This window comes from Brachionichthys hirsutus, chromosome 17 (genome assembly GCF_040956055.1).
Source record: "Brachionichthys hirsutus isolate HB-005 chromosome 17, CSIRO-AGI_Bhir_v1, whole genome shotgun sequence".
Lineage (NCBI taxonomy): Eukaryota > Metazoa > Chordata > Actinopteri > Lophiiformes > Brachionichthyidae > Brachionichthys > Brachionichthys hirsutus.
In genome coordinates, this window is record NC_090913.1 from 12,962,654 (window position 1) to 12,982,450 (window position 19,797).

A 19,797-nucleotide genomic window follows, 5' to 3' on the forward strand; every position below is an offset into this window, starting at 1 on the left:
ATTACATGTCTCCAAAATAAATGTGATATGTTTGATTAATCTTTAACATTTCCGACAGCCCGTGAATGCATCGGCAGTGTTTTCGCGCGCTGATTCACACCTAATTAAACTCACCTGCAGACTGGCGGAGCGGCTCTAGCTTAGAATCGAGCCGCGGTCCGACGTTCCCGGATTGTTTGTCGTTACTTTACCGGCGAAGGAATGCAGAAAGGCGTCAAGAAGTACTTCGTCAACATGGACGAGTATCTGTGCAGCCTGGGTCTGTACAGGAAGATGGTGGCCCGGGACGCGTCCAGTCTCTTCAGGGCTGTGTCCGAACAGGTGAGCCGGGTTAAGGGTTAGCATGTGGCTAAGGGGGGGGGGCAGTGAACATCAAAGGGTAGCAGACCTAACCCAAAACGCACGTCAGCAACTTGAGTTTTAGGGAATTGTGTAAAGCTGTCAGTGAACATCACGTGGTGTCAGTTACCCATGAGGTTGTGTGTCTGTAGTTGTAGTACTCATTGTCAGTTACCCATGAGGTTGTGTGTCTGTAGTTGTATCACTCGGTGTCAGTTACCCATGAGGTTGTGTGTCTGTAGTTGTATCACTCATTGTCAGTTACCCATGAGGTTGTGTGTCTGTAGTTGTAGTACTCGGTGTCAGTTACCCATGAGGTTGTGTGTCTGTAGTTGTAGTACTCATTGTCAGTTACCCATGAGGTTGTGTGTCTGTAGTTGTATCACTCGGTGTCAGTTACCCATGAGGTTGTGTGTCTGTAGTTGTATCACTCATTGTCAGTTACCCATGAGGTTGTGTGTCTGTAGTTGTATCACTCGGTGTCAGTTACCCATGAGGTTGTGTGTCTGTAGTTGTATCACTCATTGTCAGTTACCCATGAGGTTGTGTGTCTGTAGTTGTATCACTCGGTGTCAGTTACCCATGAGGTTGTGTGTCTGTAGTTGTAGTACTCGGTGTCAGTTACCCATGAGGTTGTGTGTCTGTAGTTGTATCACTCGGTGTCAGTTACCCATGAGGTTGTGTGTCTGTAGTTGTATCACTCGGTGTCAGTTACCCATGAGGTTGTGTGTCTGTAGTTGTATCACTCATTGTCAGTTACCCATGAGGTTGTGTGTCTGTAGTTGTATCACTCGGTGTCAGTTACCCATGAGGTTGTGTGTCTGTAGTTGTATCACTCGGTGTCAGTTACCCATGAGGTTGTGTGTCTGTAGTTGTAGTACTCGGTGTCAGTTACCCATGAGGTTGTGTGTCTGTAGTTGTATCACTCGGTGTCAGTTACCCATGAGGTTGTGTGTCTGTAGTTGTATCACTCATTGTCAGTTACCCATGAGGTTGTGTGTCTGTAGTTGTATCACTCGGTGTCAGTTACCCATGAGGTTGTGTGTCTGTAGTTGTATCACTCGGTGTCAGTTACCCATGAGGTTGTGTGTCTGTAGTTGTATCACTCATTGTCAGTTACCCATGAGGTTGTGTGTCTGTAGTTGTAGTACTCGGTGTCAGTTACCCATGAGGTTGTGTGTCTGTAGTTGTATCACTCGGTGTCAGTTACCCATGAGGTTGTGTGTCTAGTTGTATTACTCGCAGAACTACCACCAGAGGAGTCGCCAAGACTGTGCCAACTTCATGAGAGCCAACAAATCCACCTTTGAACCAGTAAGTGACCTTCTTCTTCTTCTTCGTCACTAAGTGACCTTTGTCACCAGTAGGACCAGCATGACCCTGTAGATCATGTGCTCTCTTGTCAGTTTGTTGAAGGTTCCTTTGAGAAATACCTGGAACGCCTAGAAGACCCAAAGGTGAGTTTGTCCTGATCGTGTGTGTGCCTAAAGGTGTGTGCCTAAAGGTGTGTGCCTGTTTTCAGGAGACGGTGGGTCACGTGGAGATCAGGGCTCTGTCTCAGCTCTACAGGTGAGTTTATTGGTCCAATCAGACGAGATGCCAGAGGAACGGAGGAGAAGTGTTCTGGTGTCCATCTTCAAGAAAAAGGGAGACAGAGTTGTAGAAACTGTAGAGGATAATGCTGATGAGTCATACGATGAAGTTATGGGACAAGGTGGTTGAGACTAGACTAAGGACGGAAGTAATATTTGTGAGCAGCAGTATTGCTTTGTGCTGAGGAAGAGTACCACGGACGCAATGTTAGCTTTGATGCTAGCAATGGAGACGTACAGGGGAGGTCAGAAGGAGCTGCGTTGTGTCTTTGTAGATCTAGAGAAAGGACAGGGGGTCCAGAGAGGAACTGTGGTACTGCATGAGGAACTGTAGTACTACATGAGGACATCTGGAGTGGTAGAGAAGTATGTCAGTAGTTCAGGACATGTTGGACAGTTGTAGGACAGCAGTAGGAGTAACGGGAGTTTAGTGTAGAGGTGGGATGCACCAGGGACCAGCTGAGCCCCTTTTTGGTTGCCATGGTGATGGATAGACTTGCGGGTGTGGCATCATTAATAATTGATCCTATATAGTTTATATACACTTTGTGTTGCCGTTGACTACAGGCGTTGTTTCCTGATCTACCGGTTCCCGGGGAAACCGCCCACGGTGATCTCTGAGGATGACTTTGCTGACAAGGTGAGGAAGGTCGAGCGAAAACGCTCTGGACGTGTATTTCCAGTCTCGATGTACGGGTATGGATCTATTGTGTGAATAAACGTTTCGGTGTAGAGCGAGTTAATTGATTAGGACTGATGGTGAAGTGGGATGTGATTGGTCAGTACTGACAGTCTTCTGTGTTGCCTAGGTAACACTCTGTTGCTCCATCAATGGGCAATATGACATTGTTTACCCGAGGAGTTACCCCGCCTCCGCTGCCCTCTGTCAGTGTGAGTACTGGTCACTGATTGGTAGATCACAGTGATTGACAGCTTTAAAGGAAGTGTGTGTGTGTGTGTGTGTGTGTGTGTGTGTGTAGCAATCCTGTATGAGCTGCTTTACACTCGGGTGTTTGGGGTAGAGGAGGCGGAGCTCTGTCAAGCCATGGAGTCCTTCAGGGTTGGAGGTCGTCGCTATAGAAACAGCCCTTCAATGGGCAGTGACATCGACATCGACAGGTAAATGTTGCTAACTTTTCTAGCATCAATTCTGTTGCATTATGCTGCGCGAGATGAGCCCTTAGCTCGTTATACGCTAGCTAGCACTGTGCTAGGTTGGCTAGCTGGTGCCAGTCTTAATGCCACTGTTTTTAGGGAGGAGTTAGAGTTGGGTGGAGCTGAGGAGAAACTGCGAGTCTCAAAAGACGACACAAAGGTGAGAGAATTGATGTCGTGTCAGGTGGGAGGAGTCTTCATGCTATTAATGAGTCCTGTCGACTTTTTTGGTCAGCCCCCTGCAGAAGCCCCTCCCCCCTTCAGACTGTCTCTTCCACATAAGGTGATGAAGTCTCTGGACGTTGAGGTTTACAGGAACCTGGACTTTGAGTTGTGGCAGGACACCTGCAAAGGTAAAGCTCACCTGAATTGAGTCGTCTTCTTGGACGGAGGGGGCTGACCTTTGATCTGCGGCTTGGGTTAGCAGCATCAGTCGACTCCTCATTCTGGGACGCGGCAGCCATCTTTAACTTCCTGCAGGCGACGCCTCCGGGCTGAGAGTCTGTACTGTTAGCTTAAATCGGAGGGCGGGTTCTCGATGGGGGAAAGGTGATCTCACCTGTGCAGGTTGTGGGGGGGGGGGGGGGAGGAAGTGTCCTGTGAGAGTCCAGGAGAAAGACGCCGGCGCTCAGGGAGCGAGTGGAGGCGTGGCTTCAACCCTGGGCCATAGAGACCACCTCGTCTTAATTAGACGCCGACACTGTGTCCTCTGTGTCCTCTGCTCTGGAGGTCCTGCTGTGCTAACCTGTCCTCTGCTCTGGAGGTCCTGCTGTGCTAACCTGTCCTCTGCTCTGGAGGTCCTGCTGTGCTAACCTGTCCTCTGTGTCCTCTGCTCTGGAGGTCCGGCTGTGCTAACCTGTCCTCCGCTCTGGAGGTCCTGCTGTGCTAACCTGTCCTCTGTGTCCTCCGCTCTGGAGGTCCTGCTTTGCTAACCTGTCCTCTGCTCTGGAGGTCCTGCTGTGCTAACCTGTCCTCTGTGTCCTCTGCTCTGGAGGTCCGGCTGTGCTAACCTGTCCTCCGCTCTGGAGGTCCTGCTGTGCTAACCTGTCCTCTGTGTCCTCCGCTCTGGAGGTCCTGCTGTGCTAACCTGTCCTCTGCTCTGGAGGTCCTGCTGTGCTAACCTGTCCTCTGTGTCCTCCGCTCTGGAGGTCCTGCTGTGCTAACCTGTCCTCTGTGTCCTCCGCTCTGGAGGTCCTGCTGTGCTAACCTGTCCTCTGCTCTGGAGGTCCTGCTGTGCTAACCTGTCCACTGTGTCCTCTGACAGAGATGCAGAAGACAGAGTACATGGTGTTTGCAGGGAGGCAGTACTTCCTGGGAGACAAGTGTCAGGTAATACCGCGTTGAAGCCCGTCTTTGGCTCTCGGTGTGGGCGGGGTCAAGCCTCGTCCAGGCTTGATGACGCTTGTCGACCTGTTTCAGGTGCGTTTGGAGCCAAAGGGGAAGTACTACAACGCCTTCATCCAGGAAGTCGGGACGCACTCATCAGCCGTCACCGTCTTCATCGAGGAGCTGGGAGAGAAGTAGGGCGCTGCACCTGAACCGCCCAACGCGTCCAGGTGACTCTGAAAGCAACACGCTGTCATGTTCCCCGTCTGCGTCAGACACCTGGTTCCGCTGACGGACCTGAAACCCGTGAATCCGGTCCCTGCCTGGAACGTGGCGGCCCCCGCTAGAAAAGGAGACCTGGGTATGTGGAGCAGAACCCGTTACTGTGTCCGGCCCGGCTACGGCCCGGCTCTGGGCCCGGCTCTGGGCCCGGCTCTGGGCCCGGCTCTGGGCCCGGCTCTGGGCCCGGCTCTGGACCCGGCTCTGGGCCCGGCTCTGGGCCCGGCTCTGGGCCCGGCTCTGGGCCCGGCTCTGGGCCCGGCTCTGGGCCCGGCTCTGGACCCGGCTCTGGACCCGGCTCTGGGCCCGGCTCTGGGCCCGGCTCTGGGCCCGGCTCTGGGCCCGGCTCTGGACCCGGCTCTGGACCCGGCTCTGGGCCCGGCTCTGGGCCCGGCTCTGGGCCCGGCTCTGGGCCCGGCTCTGGGCCCGGCTCTGGACCCGTCTCCTCCTGTCACAGACATGGATTCTCGTGGTCAGCGGCATCACCGGCATCGCTACTTCAGGAAGTCTCGGGGCAGCGGTGGGATGAAGGGGCCGGATCTATTGATTACCTCGCCATCCTCCTATGGTGGCCCGGCCCCCTCTGGCCTACCCCCCCGCTTCCAGCCAGCTGGGCACCCCCGCCCACCTTCCCCTGGAGCCGTGACCTACGACCCCTACGCTCCACCTCACCACCACCCGACAGCCAGATCTCGCTATGGAGCCTCCAGGTGAGTTCTTACCTTTAGAGCGTCTTTTCTGAGATGCGAGTCTGGTTCATTTTTAACGTGCGTGTGCGTGTGCGTGCGTGTGCGTGTGTGTGCGTGTGCGTGTGTGTGCGTGCGTGCGTGTGTGTGTGTACTTTGGTCAGAAGCTCCGCCCGTTTCCTGAACCGTCATCTGATTGGCCCACAGTTGAGCTATTACCACCCAAGCAGGCGATATTGTCATGACTATGAGAACTACGCAGTCAGGTCACGGTAAACCATCAGCAGCGCAGCTTATTGGTTATTGATTATCAGTGATTGATTAGGGCTGTTTGTGTCCAGTCGTAGTCGTCGTCAGCTGGCGGCGCTGAATAAAGAGTGTCAGTTTGATGAACCTGCTGACCTGGACCCAGACATCTACTACGAGCTGGACGCCGGCGCCGACGGGGCGTTTCCTCCGCTGCAGGTGAGAAAAGAAGCGTTTGATCAGGAACAGCGATCAGAATAAAATCATTACAATATTTAATTCTTTAATGGAACCAAGGAGGCAATTTGACTTGTATATGTGAACAAACATTTGAAAACTAAATCTGAAAGAACACATTGTAAATGGGCTGCAGGCTCCGCCCCCAAGTTGCACCGCCATGCGATCATTGGCAGAGCGAAAGTCAGATTTAAGCTGAAACTCCTCCCACAGGGTCCCACTCTGCCTCCCCCCACCATGGGAGCTCCACCCCCCTCATCTGGCACCTCCTACAGGGCACAAAGAGGCTCGGGGCCACTCCCCCCTGCAGCTCCACCTGGAAACACCCCCGGGTGTTCCTCTGAGGAGGAGCAGGAGGACACGAGCGCCGTGGAGGACCAGGGTGAGGACGGCTCGCTCGATGAATGCAGAAGAAGAAAATGGCAGCGATCATGTGACTAACGGTTGTGTTTCAGCCGAGTTCCCGGAGGAGTACGTCTACATGGCCGCCGGTGAGTAGCGTGTGACTCCTGAACACCTGAGTGAAGGCGGTGTCTCAATGCGACCTGTACCTGCAGATCAGGGCTACCCGTCCTCAGGTGTTTACCCCGCTGCTGAGCCGTGCACGAGCCAGGTGAGTCAGCTGGACTTGGACCTGAGCAGAGGTTTCATCATCAAACCCACACCAAGATGCTTTATTTTCTCTGTGCTCTTATTGTGAAAGAATGAGCAGGAAGGAGAATCAACAGCGAGACCAGAGATGAGTTACACCTACGCACCTCAGGTAGGTACAGCGGCCCTCGCCGACAGGCCGCCGCCGTCCTCGCCGACGGGCTGACGGTGTTCACCTTTTGCAGGTAGTGAAGCCCTCGGCCGTCATCTGCTCGTCACCCTCCTCTTCTTCCTCCTCTCCCTCCTCTCCATCACGTGTACCTGCAGCTGCTCACCTGCCCCCAGCCACACAGATGCGCTCAGGTGACACATGCACATGTATGCACACACGCACTTCAACCATGTGCTCATGCGCACACTGGAACTGTGTGTTTGTACTTAGTTGCCATGGCAATTCCATCGGCCTCTCCCTGGTTGGTTAATGAGTTGGGTGAGACGCTCTGCCCCGTGGTGACTCCACCCCCCTACTCCTATGACCCTAACGGCAGTGATTTACCCAGAGGTCAGAGGTCGCCCACCACACACAGCACACTTCGGTCTGATCACATGGTTGGTCAGTTTGAATGATTTATCCGGTCTTTGATTGGCTGCCATCAATCCGACCGATCATGTGATCAGGTCCGTGAAGGATGTTCAGGAAGTCGGGTAGAAAATACCAGCGCAGTGAAGTCACTTAAAATGGCTTCAAAAAAATCCAGAATAAAAGTTTGTACTTGAAGGGGCCCCCGACTACAAAGGCATGTTGGCTCAGCGTGTTTCCGTCGCAAGGCATTCTGGGTGTGCCGCCCGGCTCGCCGGCGTTGAGGGATGTAGCAGCGATCAGCTCCTCTGTTCAGCCTTTTCGGTTTGAACCACACGTCAGTGAGGAAGACGGGAGGAATCGAGATTGGGCCGCTGTGGGTGGTGACTTTGTGTTGGCTGCATCGCCATGCCGACGGAGAGAGAGAGAGAGAGCGTCTGCTGTAAAGAGCGGCGTTTTATTTCTAGCTGTGAAATGTGGATGAGACTGACGGCACTGGGGCCGACCGTGTCACCTGGAACCTTCAGGTAAAAACAAACCGTGCGTCACTGTTTCCATCCGAGCCGTGATTAGTGAGCACCGAGATGTTGGACACAGCCGCTTGATCGAAGACGTCCCCTCTGCTGGCCGTCATCTGCGTAGCACCGAGATGTTGGACACAGCCGCTTGATCGAAGATGTCCCCTCTGCTGGCCGTCATCTGCGTAGCAGGGAGACGTTGGACACAGCCGCTTGATCGAAGACGTCCCCTCTGCTGGCCGTCGTCTGCGTAGCAGGGAGACGTTGGACACAGCCGCTTGATCGAAGACGTCCCCTCTACTGGCCGTCTGCGTAGCAGGGAGATGTTGGACACAGCCGCTTGAACATCTGCTACAACGTTCTGTCATGCGTTACCTTCTTTAATGATAATCCTCCTTTATCTGTTGATCCATAATTCACATCAATCCACTTGGCGCAAGAGTTCTCCGAGGCGTGGCCGCTGCTTTTTGACGGCAGCGTTCATCTAATCTCATTGTGTAGCTACTATGGCATGACAATAAAGGCTTTCTACTCTATTCTATTCTGATGCAGATCTTGGTTTTGGCTAAATGCTATTGGCTAACACAGTTATCAGAAAGTTGCCGTTATAAGTGACTTTATTTTTGTGATATTTTCTGACAAAATGAAACTGAATTAATGAACATCCTTCAAGACGGTTGATTCCAGAATTTTTGCCAGGGGTTATTTTGTCACCTGTGCTGCAACTTCCTGTGCGTGTGTGTGCGTGTGCGTGCGTGTGCGTGCGTGTGCGTGCGTGCACAGACTGCCGTGTCCTCCAGTATTACTTCAACCTGGGGGTCCAGGTAAGACCCTAGTTTACTCGTTTTTGTCCTTTAATAGTTTATTTAGGGGTAAACCTCCCTGGAATTCACTTTGATGGGGGATGATTGTTCTTTTTATTCCCCACCCAGTTTCTGATTTGATTGATGTACTTTTTATTTGGTCTAATTTTGCATATTTATCTTATTAGTTTCAATGTTACATGAGAATTTGCATAATTGCCATTTTTATACGAGCTGATTTTTTTTTATGTGCCACAATTACCAATCAGGTGTGCGAGCTATGCAGGAAAATGTAACTATGGTAACGCGGAAGTCCCTTATTTGAACAAACACAGGAGACATCGCTGACCTGGAGACTATGAAATCCGTCAGGTTTCAGTTGTCATGCCATCAGGGTGGGACTTCTTCTGGGACACCTGCAGCACCTGAATTTGTTACCTGACAATCTGCCATCTCACCTCCACAGTGGTACCATCAGAGCTGTTGGCAGCAGCAGACGTACCCTACCACCCCACCAGAGACCCCGTACCCCTACCAGCACTACTCACCCTTCCTGAGTCAGGAGCTCCCTTTGCATGGTAAGGCCTGCGTGCTGATTGGCTGCTGGCCATTGCAGTTCTTCTGATTGCCACCAGATGCTGCTGTGATCAGTTTTTACCCACTGAGTCCTGAGTCTTCTGCCCTCAGGTGCCCCTTTGTCTTGCACTGAGACGGGCCAAGGTCCACATCAGCCCCCCTCATCCCACCTGGAGTCCAACAGGACCGGAGACGGACAAAGCAGCTGTGAGTCCTGAAGACATTTGGGTGAAACTTTCCGGCCTTGAAACAATGAAACATCGTTAGCATTTCAGTCGGCAACATTTAGGACGTGGTGAACATTTCAGCTAATTTCAGCTAATACTTAGCACTCAGTCGCGTTAGGATGGCGCCACCGTGACCGTATTGACGGGGACTTAGCAGGGTGACAACATGCCGTTCAAATGTTGGCTAACCTTTACAGTTATCTTGACATGATGCGTCATTAGCATGCTAGCATTTTAAAACTTGGCAGACGGCATAAGAACAGCTAGAAAACAAAATCACTCGAGTTAAATTTAAAGATGACATAAAATTTGATCTGAAATCAAAGGTAATGAATTTGTGTTCTCCCCGTCAGGCCCCACCTCCTCAATGGAAGGCTCCTCCTCTATCATCCCTGCTCCAGCAAGCTCCACCTCCTTTCCTACTCTCATGTACACAGATCAGACAGCCCCTCCCCCTGTATTGCATGTGCCTTATGAAGCTCCGCCCCAATCCAGCTATCTGCCCTCTGCCTTTCCTCACCCCACACACCTTCCTCATCACCCTTCCTACCATCCCTACGTCCCCCCCTCCTCCACCCACTGGGGGGGACTACAGCCTGCCCAACGGGTTTACTGCCCCACCCCCAATCCTGGTCACATGGTCAGTTATTTTACAGCCCCGCCACCCCACCTCACGACAACACACTACATCCCCCCCACCATCTAACACTACCTTGCTGATTAGCTGGTGGCTATAGAGGTGCTAAACAATCACAATAGAAAAGATATAAATATGAATGTTGTTGAAGGAGTAAATGTTGGTAGTTTTCCTTCAAGGTGTCTGTTAGCATGTTAGCTTCACATTGAACAAAGCAGTAACATTCATGTTAACAGTGAATGACTGTTCCTGGTGTTTAACCTGTCTCCATGGCAACGGCGTTGTCCAGTGTGGAGTCGACAGACAAAACAAGGTCTTTGTTCATCTGTCAGCCAATCAGGTGTGCTGAGTCAGTTCCTGTTTATGATGGGATATATTTGTTGTTCACTGGTGTTTTTTTGTTTGTGGAATAAAGTTTGTTCAGTAGCAGACGGTTTCTCCTGTTTTGTTGGTGTAATGTCACATGACCTGTATTGTTGTTGGCATGCTAGCAGGCTCGTTAATGCGGCTAACATTCAGAACAAAGGCAGCATGCTAACTATGAGCGCTGGTGGGCTTTTATCTCACCCATGGAAGGGGTTAAAATCCTGTGACTGTAGGGGTCACCTCACCTGTCGCCTGTCCCTGGCCGAGCAGGCCGAAAGAAAGGTCAACTGAGGCAGTAAGGAGTGGGTCCTGCCCTCTGGGTCGGGGGGGCGAGGATGGTGCCACATAGACGCAAAACAAGATTGATTAGGAGGTTCTCCTGGTGGCCGTGTTGGACGGACAAGCAGAAGCTTGATGAGTCTGTCCGGCTTCATCCCACCATCAACCCAGCCCCCTAAATGTAACCCGAACCCTAACTCATCCACCTGGGGGAGACGAGCAGGACAAGGTGTGTCCCGACGCAGGCTTCATCCCACCATCAAAATAAATCAAATTACCCTACGAGGATAATAAAGACTGTTGAACTTGAAACTATCGGAACAACAAACCCTGATGCTAACGCCCTAATGCTAACACCCTGATGCTAACACCCTAACCCTAAGCCTACAATATACTTATAGTTTGAAGAGTGACTGCAGTCTTGATGAAATCAGGAGGTAGATCCTATAAACGTGTCCCGGGTTTCTCTGAGGAGGTAATCGCTGTCCAGGGAGACATGGAAGGTTTCGATGATGCCTCTGGAATAGCCGGACACAGAAATGCTGGCATCAGAGATGGCCAGGTTAAAGGTCAGGTAGTCGGTGGGCTGTAAGCCAGCTCTCTGACGATCCCACCCCCTTTTTGTCCACCTACGTTGTACATATGTGTCTTTTTAATGTATTGTTATTTTGCATCTGTGGTGTAATTTATTTTTATTTTATTGTTATTTTGCATCAATTGAGTAATTTAATATTAGTTTTATTTGTATTGTTAAATGTCAATGATTTATGTACGAAGGACTTTCAACGGAAACAAGACCGCAAGAAATGCTCCTCTGAGACAGGATGTGTGACTGTACTTGTACTGTAATACATGCTACTGTTTGACTGTACTTGTACTGTAATACATGCTACTGTGTGACTGTACTTGTACTGTAATACATGCTACTGTGTGACTGTACTTGTACTGTAATACATGCTACTGTGTGATTGTACTTGTACTGTAATACATGCTACTGTGTGACTGTACTTGTACTGTAATACATGCTACTGTGTGACTGTACTTGTACTGTAATACATGCTACTGTGTGACTGTACTTGTACTGTAATACATGCTACTGTGTGACTGTACTTGTACTGTAATACACGCTACTGTGTGACTGTACTTGTACTGTAATACACGCTACTGTGTGACTGTACTTGTACTGTAATACATGCTACTGTGTGACTGTACTTGTACTGTAATACACGCTACTGTGTGACTGTACTTGTACTGTAATACATGCTACTGTTTGACTGTACTTGTACTGTAATACACGCTACTGTGTGACTGTACTTGTACTGTAATACATACTACTGTGTGACTGTACTTGTACTGTAATACATGCTACTGTGTGACTGTACTTGTACTGTAATACATGCTACTGTGTGACTGTACTTGTACTGTAATACACGCTACAGTTGACTACTTGTACTGTAATACATGCTACTGTGTGACTGTACTTGTACTGTAATACACGCTACTGTGTGACTGTACTTGTACTGTAATACACGCTACTGTGTGACTGTACTTGTACTGTAATACATGCTACTGTGTGACTGTACTTGTACTGTAATACATGCTACTGTGTGACTGTACTTGTACTGTAATACATGCTACTGTGTGACTGTACTTGTACTGTAATACATGCTACTGTGTGACTGTACTTGTACTGTAATACATGCTACAGTTGACTACTTGTACTGTAATACATGCTACTGTTTGACTGTACTTGTACTGTAATACATGCTACTGTGTGACTGTACTTGTACTATAATACATGCTACTGTTTGACTGTACTTGTACTGTAATACATGCTACAGTTGACTACTTGTACTGTAATACATGCTACTGTTTGACTGTACTTGTACTGTAATACATGCTACTGTGTGACTGTACTTGTACTATAATACATGCTACTGTTTGACTGTACTTGTACTGCAATACATGCTACTGTGTGACTGTACTTGTACTGTAATACATGCTACTGTGTGACTGTACTTGTACTGTAATACATGCTACTGTTTGACTGTACTTGTACTGTAATACATGCTACTGTGTGACTGTACTTGTACTGTAATACATGCTACTGTTTGACTGTACTTGTACTGTAATACATGCTACTGTGTGACTGTACTTGTACTGTAATACATGCTACTGTGTGACTGTACTTGTACTGTAATACATGCTACTGTGTGACTGTACTTGTACTATAATACATGCTACTGTTTGACTGTACTTGTACTGTAATACATGCTACTGTGTGACTGTACTTGTACTGTAATACATGCTACTGTTTGACTGTACTTGTACTGTAATACATGCTACTGTTTGACTGTACTTGTACTGTGTGACTGTACTTGTACTGTAATACATGCTACTGTTTGACTGTACTTGTACTGTAATACATGCTACTGTGTGACTGTACTTGTACTGTGTGACTGTACTTGTACTGTAATACATGCTACTGTGTGACTGTACTTGTACTGTAATACATGCTACTGTTTGACTGTACTTGTACTGTAATACATGCTACTGTGTGACTGTACTTGTACTGTAATACATGCTACTGTTTGACTGTACTTGTACTGTAATACATGCTACTGTTTGACTGTACTTGTACTGTAATACACGCTACTGTGTGACTGTACTTGTACTGTGTGACTGTACTTGTACTGTAATACATGCTACTGTGTGACTGTACTTGTACTGTAATACATGCTACTGCTACTACGGACATGGTGGTGGGACTTATGATATGAACCCTAACCCTGTCCTTAATCTGGGATAAATAGAAACACCTGATCCTGGTTGTCCTTAATCTGAGATAAATAAAAACACCTGATCCTGGTTCAGATGGACGACCTTGCGTATCGACTGATTAACTGGAGGTATAATCACTCAGAAGGCGGGTTCATGGCCCGCGGGCCTTAGTTTGCCCATGCGTGTTCTAGTGACTCGGTTGGTTCCGTGTCGGTTCTCAAGACGATCGGCCCTGAGCTGTGTTTTGGTTTTGAATGTATCAACAGTATTTAAAATGTCTATCTAGAAACTCACTAAAACATATCTAATCCGAACCCATAACAGGTCGTTATACACACATTAGATTACAGATTGTCATAAAATCTACTCGACTGCTCTCCATATATTTTCAACTTTTGTGAACTTTACCCGGTTTGAGAGAACTTTAACATGGAGAAGCAATAAAGGGAGCACTGAGTGAGCCCACCAGAGGTTAGCTCAGGTTTACGGTTATATTCTTATCTAGCTAAAGCCATCTATTAATACATGTTTTACAAGTTGGATCCATTTATATGAATGGTCAGAAGTGTGTTGAGACAGAGAGGAGGAAGTGAGAAATGAGGCTATAATTAATCCCACGCAGAGTCCAGCCCCACCGAGAATCTCACAGTATCGCTCGTATGAAATAACTAGTTCTTTATTTTTACTTTAGAACACTTTACTATTTTCTAATACTGGGTTAATATTAGATAGTTAATTTATGTGTATGTGTTTTCGTTTCTTTCTTTCTTCCTTTTTCTATTAGTTTATTCATATTATATTTGAAAATGTTAAATTAAATAGAAGGGGGGGGGGGGTGTGCAGAAAGACATGACGTCACATGCGTACCCCGGCGCCGGCAATGTACGTCATTTGCGCGACACGTGTCTTTCTTTTTCCGCGTTAGCCGTTAGCTGAGCGGAGCCGACGAAGACGGACTTTTTATCGGATACTTGGTGAGTTGTAGTCGAATTAAGACCGCGGAGAAAGATGGCTGCTGCCGGAACGCAAGGAAGGAAGAGGCTCCTGAGAGAAGAGGACATGACTAAGGTGGAGTTTGAGACCAGCGAGGAAGTGGACGTCACCCCAACCTTCGACACGATGGGTCTCCGGGAGGACCTGCTCCGCGGCATCTACGCCTACGGTAGGCCGAGGATCTGCACGGCCTGAAGGGAGAGAGCTAAAGCTCAATATTCAGAATTTATATACGGGCTCAGACTAAGATAGAATAATGTGGTCAAATGGATTTTACTGAACGTTTATTGTGTAATTTGACAGTGATCTTTATATTTAGATGACGTATAAAGATGAGCGCGTTTCCTGCGGATGCTAATCATCGTGAAGCTAGAAGCTAAGCTAACCAAGCGAAGAGCTGTACTCGCTCCTGTTAGGGTTAGGGCTGTCGCCTCGCAGCAAGAAGGGAGCGGGTTCGAATCCCATCTGTGCGGAGTTCGTATGTCCTCCTTACCCTGCCTCTCGCCCATCACAAGCAGAAACGTAGAAGATGAACGAATGGAGGCCTGGCACGTGATGATGAATATAGTTATTGTTACTGTGACGTCACAATAAGAGATATTTCGTCACAGACCCGTTTCAGGAGGTGATTACAGACCTACGTAAACTACGCAGGATTGACTGGATGGACCCAAACTCACCATGATGGCGTAGAAACGTAATATAGCGTGAAAGGCCGGCCCATATGGAGGTCGCGATACGCTTACATCGTTTCTGAACGATTTTACGGGGACAAAGCGGTTTTGGTGACGTCTTGTGAGTGTTCCAGAGACTGGGATTTAATTAATTGAACTGAAAGCACCAATCAGAACCAACAATCTCCAGTGTAGGATTTGATCCAGCCGTGACCCAAACCTGACCGATAAGCAGGTCACACGTCCACCCAAGCCTTAACTAGCTAGCGTGCAGTCATGATGCGGCGCTCTGACTCTACAGTCAGGATTTACACACACAAACAGGAACACGCTCATTGCTGCTGCTAGCGTCGCAGCTAGCACCATTAACGGCTAGAATGATTAGCGTAGCTAGCGTGCAGTCATGACGCGGCGCTCTGACTCTACAGTCAGGATTTACACACACAAACAGGAACACGCCCATTGCTGCTGCTAGCGTCGCAGCTAGCACCATTAACGGCTAGAATGATTAGCGTAGCTAGCGTGCCGCTCCCGTCAGCAGCCGGGCCTTCTCCACTCACCACCGAATGGTTGTGATGTCAACGGGGATGTGAACTCAACAGCTCATGCGGTTCACGCCCTCGGCCCAGTGAGCGGCCAATCAGAACGCAGTATCTCTTTAAGCCCGGGCTACACGGAACTCAGGGGATTTGAATTTATCGATATTTGCGAATGAAGAATCGCTACTCGCTGGGGAAACACAAGATCAACACCCTGCCTGCGCGGTGGACAGTGGTTCATCGTCCCTGAACGTAGCATGACGCGAGATGGAACACGGCGTTCTTACCAACCGGGAGGCTAGCGGTAGCGTTGGTCACGTGACCAGCTGTGCTCGTGTTCTTTCAGGTTTTGAGAAGCCATCAGCGATCCAGCAGCGAGCTATCAAACAGATCATCAAAGGCAGAGACGTCATTGCCCAGTAAGCGGCGTCCTCGTCCCCGTCCCCGTCCTCGGCCGCATCGCGTGCTTTAACGGCTGCTTGTGTGTTCAGGTCTCAGTCTGGAACAGGAAAGACCGCCACCTTCTGTGTGTCGGTTCTGCAGTGTCTCGACATCCAGGTGAGGACCACGCCTAGGCCACGCCCACGTCACACCAGGTGTTCCAAACCTAGGCAGGCATTCAACATCCGGTTGTGTTCCCTACCTGCAGGTGAGGGAGACTCAGGCGCTGATCCTCGCCCCCACCAGAGAGCTGGCTGGACAGATTCAGAAGGTAGCTCCGCCCACAGCCAGCCAGCCAGCCAATCATTGATGTGGGAGGTTCTCACCAGCTGTTCTATGTTAAGGTGCTGCTGGCTCTGGGAGACTACATGAATGTCCAGTGCCACTCCTGCATCGGGGGGACTAATGTCGGGGAGGACATCAGGAAGCTGGACTACGGGCAGCATGTGGTGGCAGGGACACCCGGGCGAGTGTTTGGTGAGTGGGACACCCCCCCCCCCCCCCCCCCCTCCCCGTCCAGGTCTAGCACGGCCTGGATCATGTCATGTCTGAGAAGAGTCATCCAGTGGAATCGGGAGCAGCTGATTGGTCCTTGTTCCCCGAACACAAAACCATGATTCTGTCCATTCATCAGTTATTGGATAAAAAAGAGGAGGAGCCCGGCCTCGGGGACGAGCGTCTTCCTCCTCTCGCCTCTGGACAAGGTCCCGGATACAAGCGGTCCAAACGGGTCTCCTTCGAGCTCCTCCTCCTCTATCTCAGATATTCAGGCGTCTGGCTGCTGATTGGTCGTCCATTGTCTGAGGCAGCCAGTAGGAAGCTGACGTTCGTCTTCCTCCTGCAGATATGATCCGTCGCCGGAGTCTGAGAACACGGTCCATCAAGATGCTGGTTCTGGATGAAGCAGACGAGATGCTGAACAAAGGTGAGAGGGCACCGCCTGAACGCAGCAGTGATGTCACATGGGGCGGGGCCTAACGGTGCTTACCTTTCTGTAAGGCTTTAAGGAGCAGATCTACGACGTGTACCGTTACCTGCCTCCAGCCACACAGGTGGTCCTGATCAGCGCCACGCTGCCACACGAAATCCTGGAGATGACCAACAAGTTCATGACGGACCCGATCCGCATCCTGGTCAAACGGTGAGTCCCGGGTCGGCTTTCAGGCCAGAACTCCCGGATCCATGCTCACGTTTGTTCCCCCCCCTCAGTGACGAGCTGACCCTGGAGGGGATCAAACAGTTCTTCGTGGCGGTAGAGAGGGAGGAGTGGAAGTTTGACACTCTGTGCGACCTCTACGACACGCTGACCATCACTCAGGCCGTCATCTTCTGCAACACCAAGAGGAAGGTCAGACGATCACTAACCGATCACTAATCAGTGACGGCTCACTCCACTAACCGATCACTAATCAGTGACGGCTCACTCCACTAACCGATCACTAATCAATGACGGCTCAATCCACTAACCGATCACTAATCAATGACGGCTCACTCCACTAACCGATCACTAATCAGTGACGGCTCACTCCACTAACCGATCACTAATCAATGACGGCTCACTCCACTAACCGATCACTAATCAATGACGGCTCACTCCACTAACCGATCACTAATCAGTGACGGCTCACTCCACTAACCGATCACTAATCAGTGACGGCTCACTCCACTAACCGATCACTAATCAGTGACGGCTCACTTCACTAACCGATCACTAATCAATGACGGCTCACTCCACTAACCGATCACTAATCAATGACGGCTCACTCCACTAACCGATCACTAATCAATGACGGCTCACTCCACTAACCGATCACTAATCAGTGACGGCTCACTCCACTAACCGATCACTAATCAATGACGGCTCACTCCACTAACCGATCACTAATCAATGACGGCTCAATCCACTAACCGATCACTAATCAATGACGGCTCACTCCACTAACCGATCACTAATCAATGACGGCTCAATCCACTAACCGATCACTAATCAATGACGGCTCACTCCACTAACCGATCACTAATCAGTGACGGCTCACTCCACTAACCGATCACTAATCAATGACGGCTCACTCCACTAACCGATCACTAATCAATGACGGCTCACTCCACTAACCGATCACTAATCAATAACCCTCTCTGCTCAGGTGGACTGGCTGACGGAGAAGATGAGGGAGGCTAACTTCACCGTGTCCTCCATGCACGGAGACATGCCCCAGAAAGAGAGGGAGTCCATCATGAAGGAGTTCAGATCCGGGGCCAGGTAAACCGGGGCCAGGTGAACCGGACCCAGCGGCTCCGGGAGGTCGTGGGGTCGCTGCCCGTGGGGTCGCTGCCCGTGTGCTTGACCTGCTCACGCTCTGTTTGCTGTGTTCTCAGTCGTGTATTGATCTCCACCGATGTTTGGGCTCGAGGCCTCGACGTTCCTCAAGTGTCTCTGATTATAAACTACGACCTGCCCAACAACAGGGAGCTGTACATCCACAGGTACGTATCCCTCCACGCAAACTAGTCCCAACAACAGGGAGCTGTACATCCACAGGTACGTATCCCTCCACACAAACTAGTCCCAACAACAGGGAGCTGTACATCCACAGGTACGTATCCCTCCACACAAACTAGTCCCAACAACAGGGAGCTGTACATCCACAGGTACGTATCCCTCCACACAAACTAGTCCCAACAACAGGGAGCTGTACATCCACAGGTACGTATCCCTCCACACAAACTAGTCCCAACAACAGGGAGCTGTACATCCACAGGTACGTATCCCTCCACACAAACTAGTCCCAACAACAGGGAGCTGTACATCCACAGGTACGTATCCCTCCACACAAAGTAGACCCCGCCCAGGCTGAAGCCTACCGGTTCCCGGTGTGATGCGGTTTATGATTAGCGATTGCGTACGTTTCTAGAAGCCTCCTACGAATATGGCCGGCGGCGTTGCATTGTGGGATACCGCTGGGAAAAGGACGAGCCCCTCTATTGACTGTTAATCTGATCGGTCTTCATTAAACTGATGCAATGACCTGATCTCCTTCAGGATTGGTCGTTCCGGTCGTTATGGTCGTAAGGGTGTGGCCATCAACTTTGTGAAGAATGATGACATCAGGATCCTGCGGGACATCGAGCAGTACTACTCGACCCAGATCGACGAGATGCCCATGAACGGTAACGTTCCCAGCCGGTCTTGATGTGTTCTGATGCTCTAAATGATCAATGTGATCAATGATTGATCGTTAGTTTGCGTGTGAAGCTAGCAGAGCAGCTGTCCTTCCGTCGAGTGCTGACAACGTCCTGTTTTCTCTGCAGTGGCTGATCTGATCTGATGCCGCCTGGATGGTGTCACACCTGAGCCCCGCCCCTTTTTTACAAATAGATTTAGTGTCTTAGTTCCTGAAAATATCCAGATTTGATTTTGTAAATAAAGTTGTTTTGGTTCCACAGTTGTTGGCCAACCTTTCAATTTTGTCAATCTTTTTTAAACGGTAACTAATTTGTAGTCTTTAAAACCGAACATTTTAAAGACTACAAGCGTGGATCCCTATCACCCAGAGAGCACAGACCTCCACCAAGCTGCTCGCTCCCCTCTGAACTGGATCTGCACCGTCCACATGGTGATCTGGGTTTCTTTTTTCCCTGACCTTATTCTGGATCTGATCCAGATGAAATTTGGTGGTGAGATAGACCCCGCCCCCTACATGACTCAAATTCCATAAACATCAATCAATAATCAACCGAGATACTGAACACATTTTGAAGCTCCATTGAATACAGTTTTAACGAAGATGTCAAAGTGATCCAGAGTCCAGGACCCCTTGTGGACATTCCTGGTAACCATTTCCTGAACGTTTGATCCCGATCCGTCCAGAACGTTTTGAGTTGCGCCGCTAACAGCTGGACGGACGGACGCCAGCGATCGCTTCGGAGGCGGC

The 19,797-nt window shown here is 49.8% G+C and overlaps 2 protein-coding genes across 2 annotated transcripts; both read left to right on the plus strand.

Moving 5' to 3' along the window:
- The first annotated feature begins 201 nt into the window (after positions 1-201).
- alg13 (ALG13 UDP-N-acetylglucosaminyltransferase subunit) lies at positions 202-10,175 on the plus strand. The gene is made up of 25 exons (XM_068751256.1): positions 202-321; positions 1,570-1,653; positions 1,746-1,796; positions 1,862-1,908; positions 2,499-2,571; positions 2,741-2,822; positions 2,912-3,050; positions 3,165-3,246; positions 3,322-3,439; positions 4,351-4,415; positions 4,506-4,606; positions 4,688-4,773; positions 5,149-5,401; positions 5,542-5,649; positions 5,719-5,842; positions 6,074-6,242; positions 6,316-6,351; positions 6,418-6,473; positions 6,564-6,623; positions 6,697-6,814; positions 6,894-7,013; positions 8,333-8,373; positions 8,819-8,930; positions 9,040-9,135; positions 9,509-10,175. Exons 1-25 carry the CDS (start codon positions 202-204, stop codon positions 9,859-9,861), a joined length of 2,694 nt encoding a protein of 897 aa, XP_068607357.1. The 3' UTR covers positions 9,862-10,175.
- Positions 10,176-14,125: 3,950 nt separating this feature from the next.
- On the plus strand, positions 14,126-19,308 carry eif4a3 (eukaryotic translation initiation factor 4A3). The gene is made up of 12 exons (XM_068750533.1): positions 14,126-14,380; positions 15,771-15,843; positions 15,916-15,982; positions 16,074-16,136; positions 16,210-16,342; positions 16,710-16,790; positions 16,865-17,006; positions 17,075-17,213; positions 18,010-18,125; positions 18,242-18,349; positions 18,906-19,033; positions 19,175-19,308. Exons 1-12 carry the CDS (start codon positions 14,227-14,229, stop codon positions 19,189-19,191), a joined length of 1,221 nt encoding a protein of 406 aa, XP_068606634.1. The 5' UTR covers positions 14,126-14,226; the 3' UTR covers positions 19,192-19,308.
- The last annotated feature ends 489 nt before the right edge of the window (positions 19,309-19,797 follow it).

What these genes read in the sequence shown, in the direction of transcription:
- alg13 (XM_068751256.1), top strand. Translation starts at nt 202, where the DNA reads ATGCAGAAAGGCGTCAAGAAGTACTTCGTCAACATGGACGAGTATCTG. An exon ending in ATCGAGGAGCTGGGAGAGAA is followed by an intron (nt 4,607 to 4,687) that starts GTAGGGCGCTGC and finishes CGTCTGCGTCAG; the next exon opens with ACACCTGGTTCCGCTGACGG. An exon ending in CGGAGACGGACAAAGCAGCT is followed by an intron (nt 9,136 to 9,508) that starts GTGAGTCCTGAA and finishes TCTCCCCGTCAG; the next exon opens with GCCCCACCTCCTCAATGGAA.
- eif4a3 (XM_068750533.1), top strand. Translation starts at nt 14,227, where the DNA reads ATGGCTGCTGCCGGAACGCAAGGAAGGAAGAGGCTCCTGAGAGAAGAG. An exon ending in TCTGCAACACCAAGAGGAAG is followed by an intron (nt 17,214 to 18,009) that starts GTCAGACGATCA and finishes CTCTCTGCTCAG; the next exon opens with GTGGACTGGCTGACGGAGAA. An exon ending in GAGTTCAGATCCGGGGCCAG is followed by an intron (nt 18,126 to 18,241) that starts GTAAACCGGGGC and finishes CTGTGTTCTCAG; the next exon opens with TCGTGTATTGATCTCCACCG.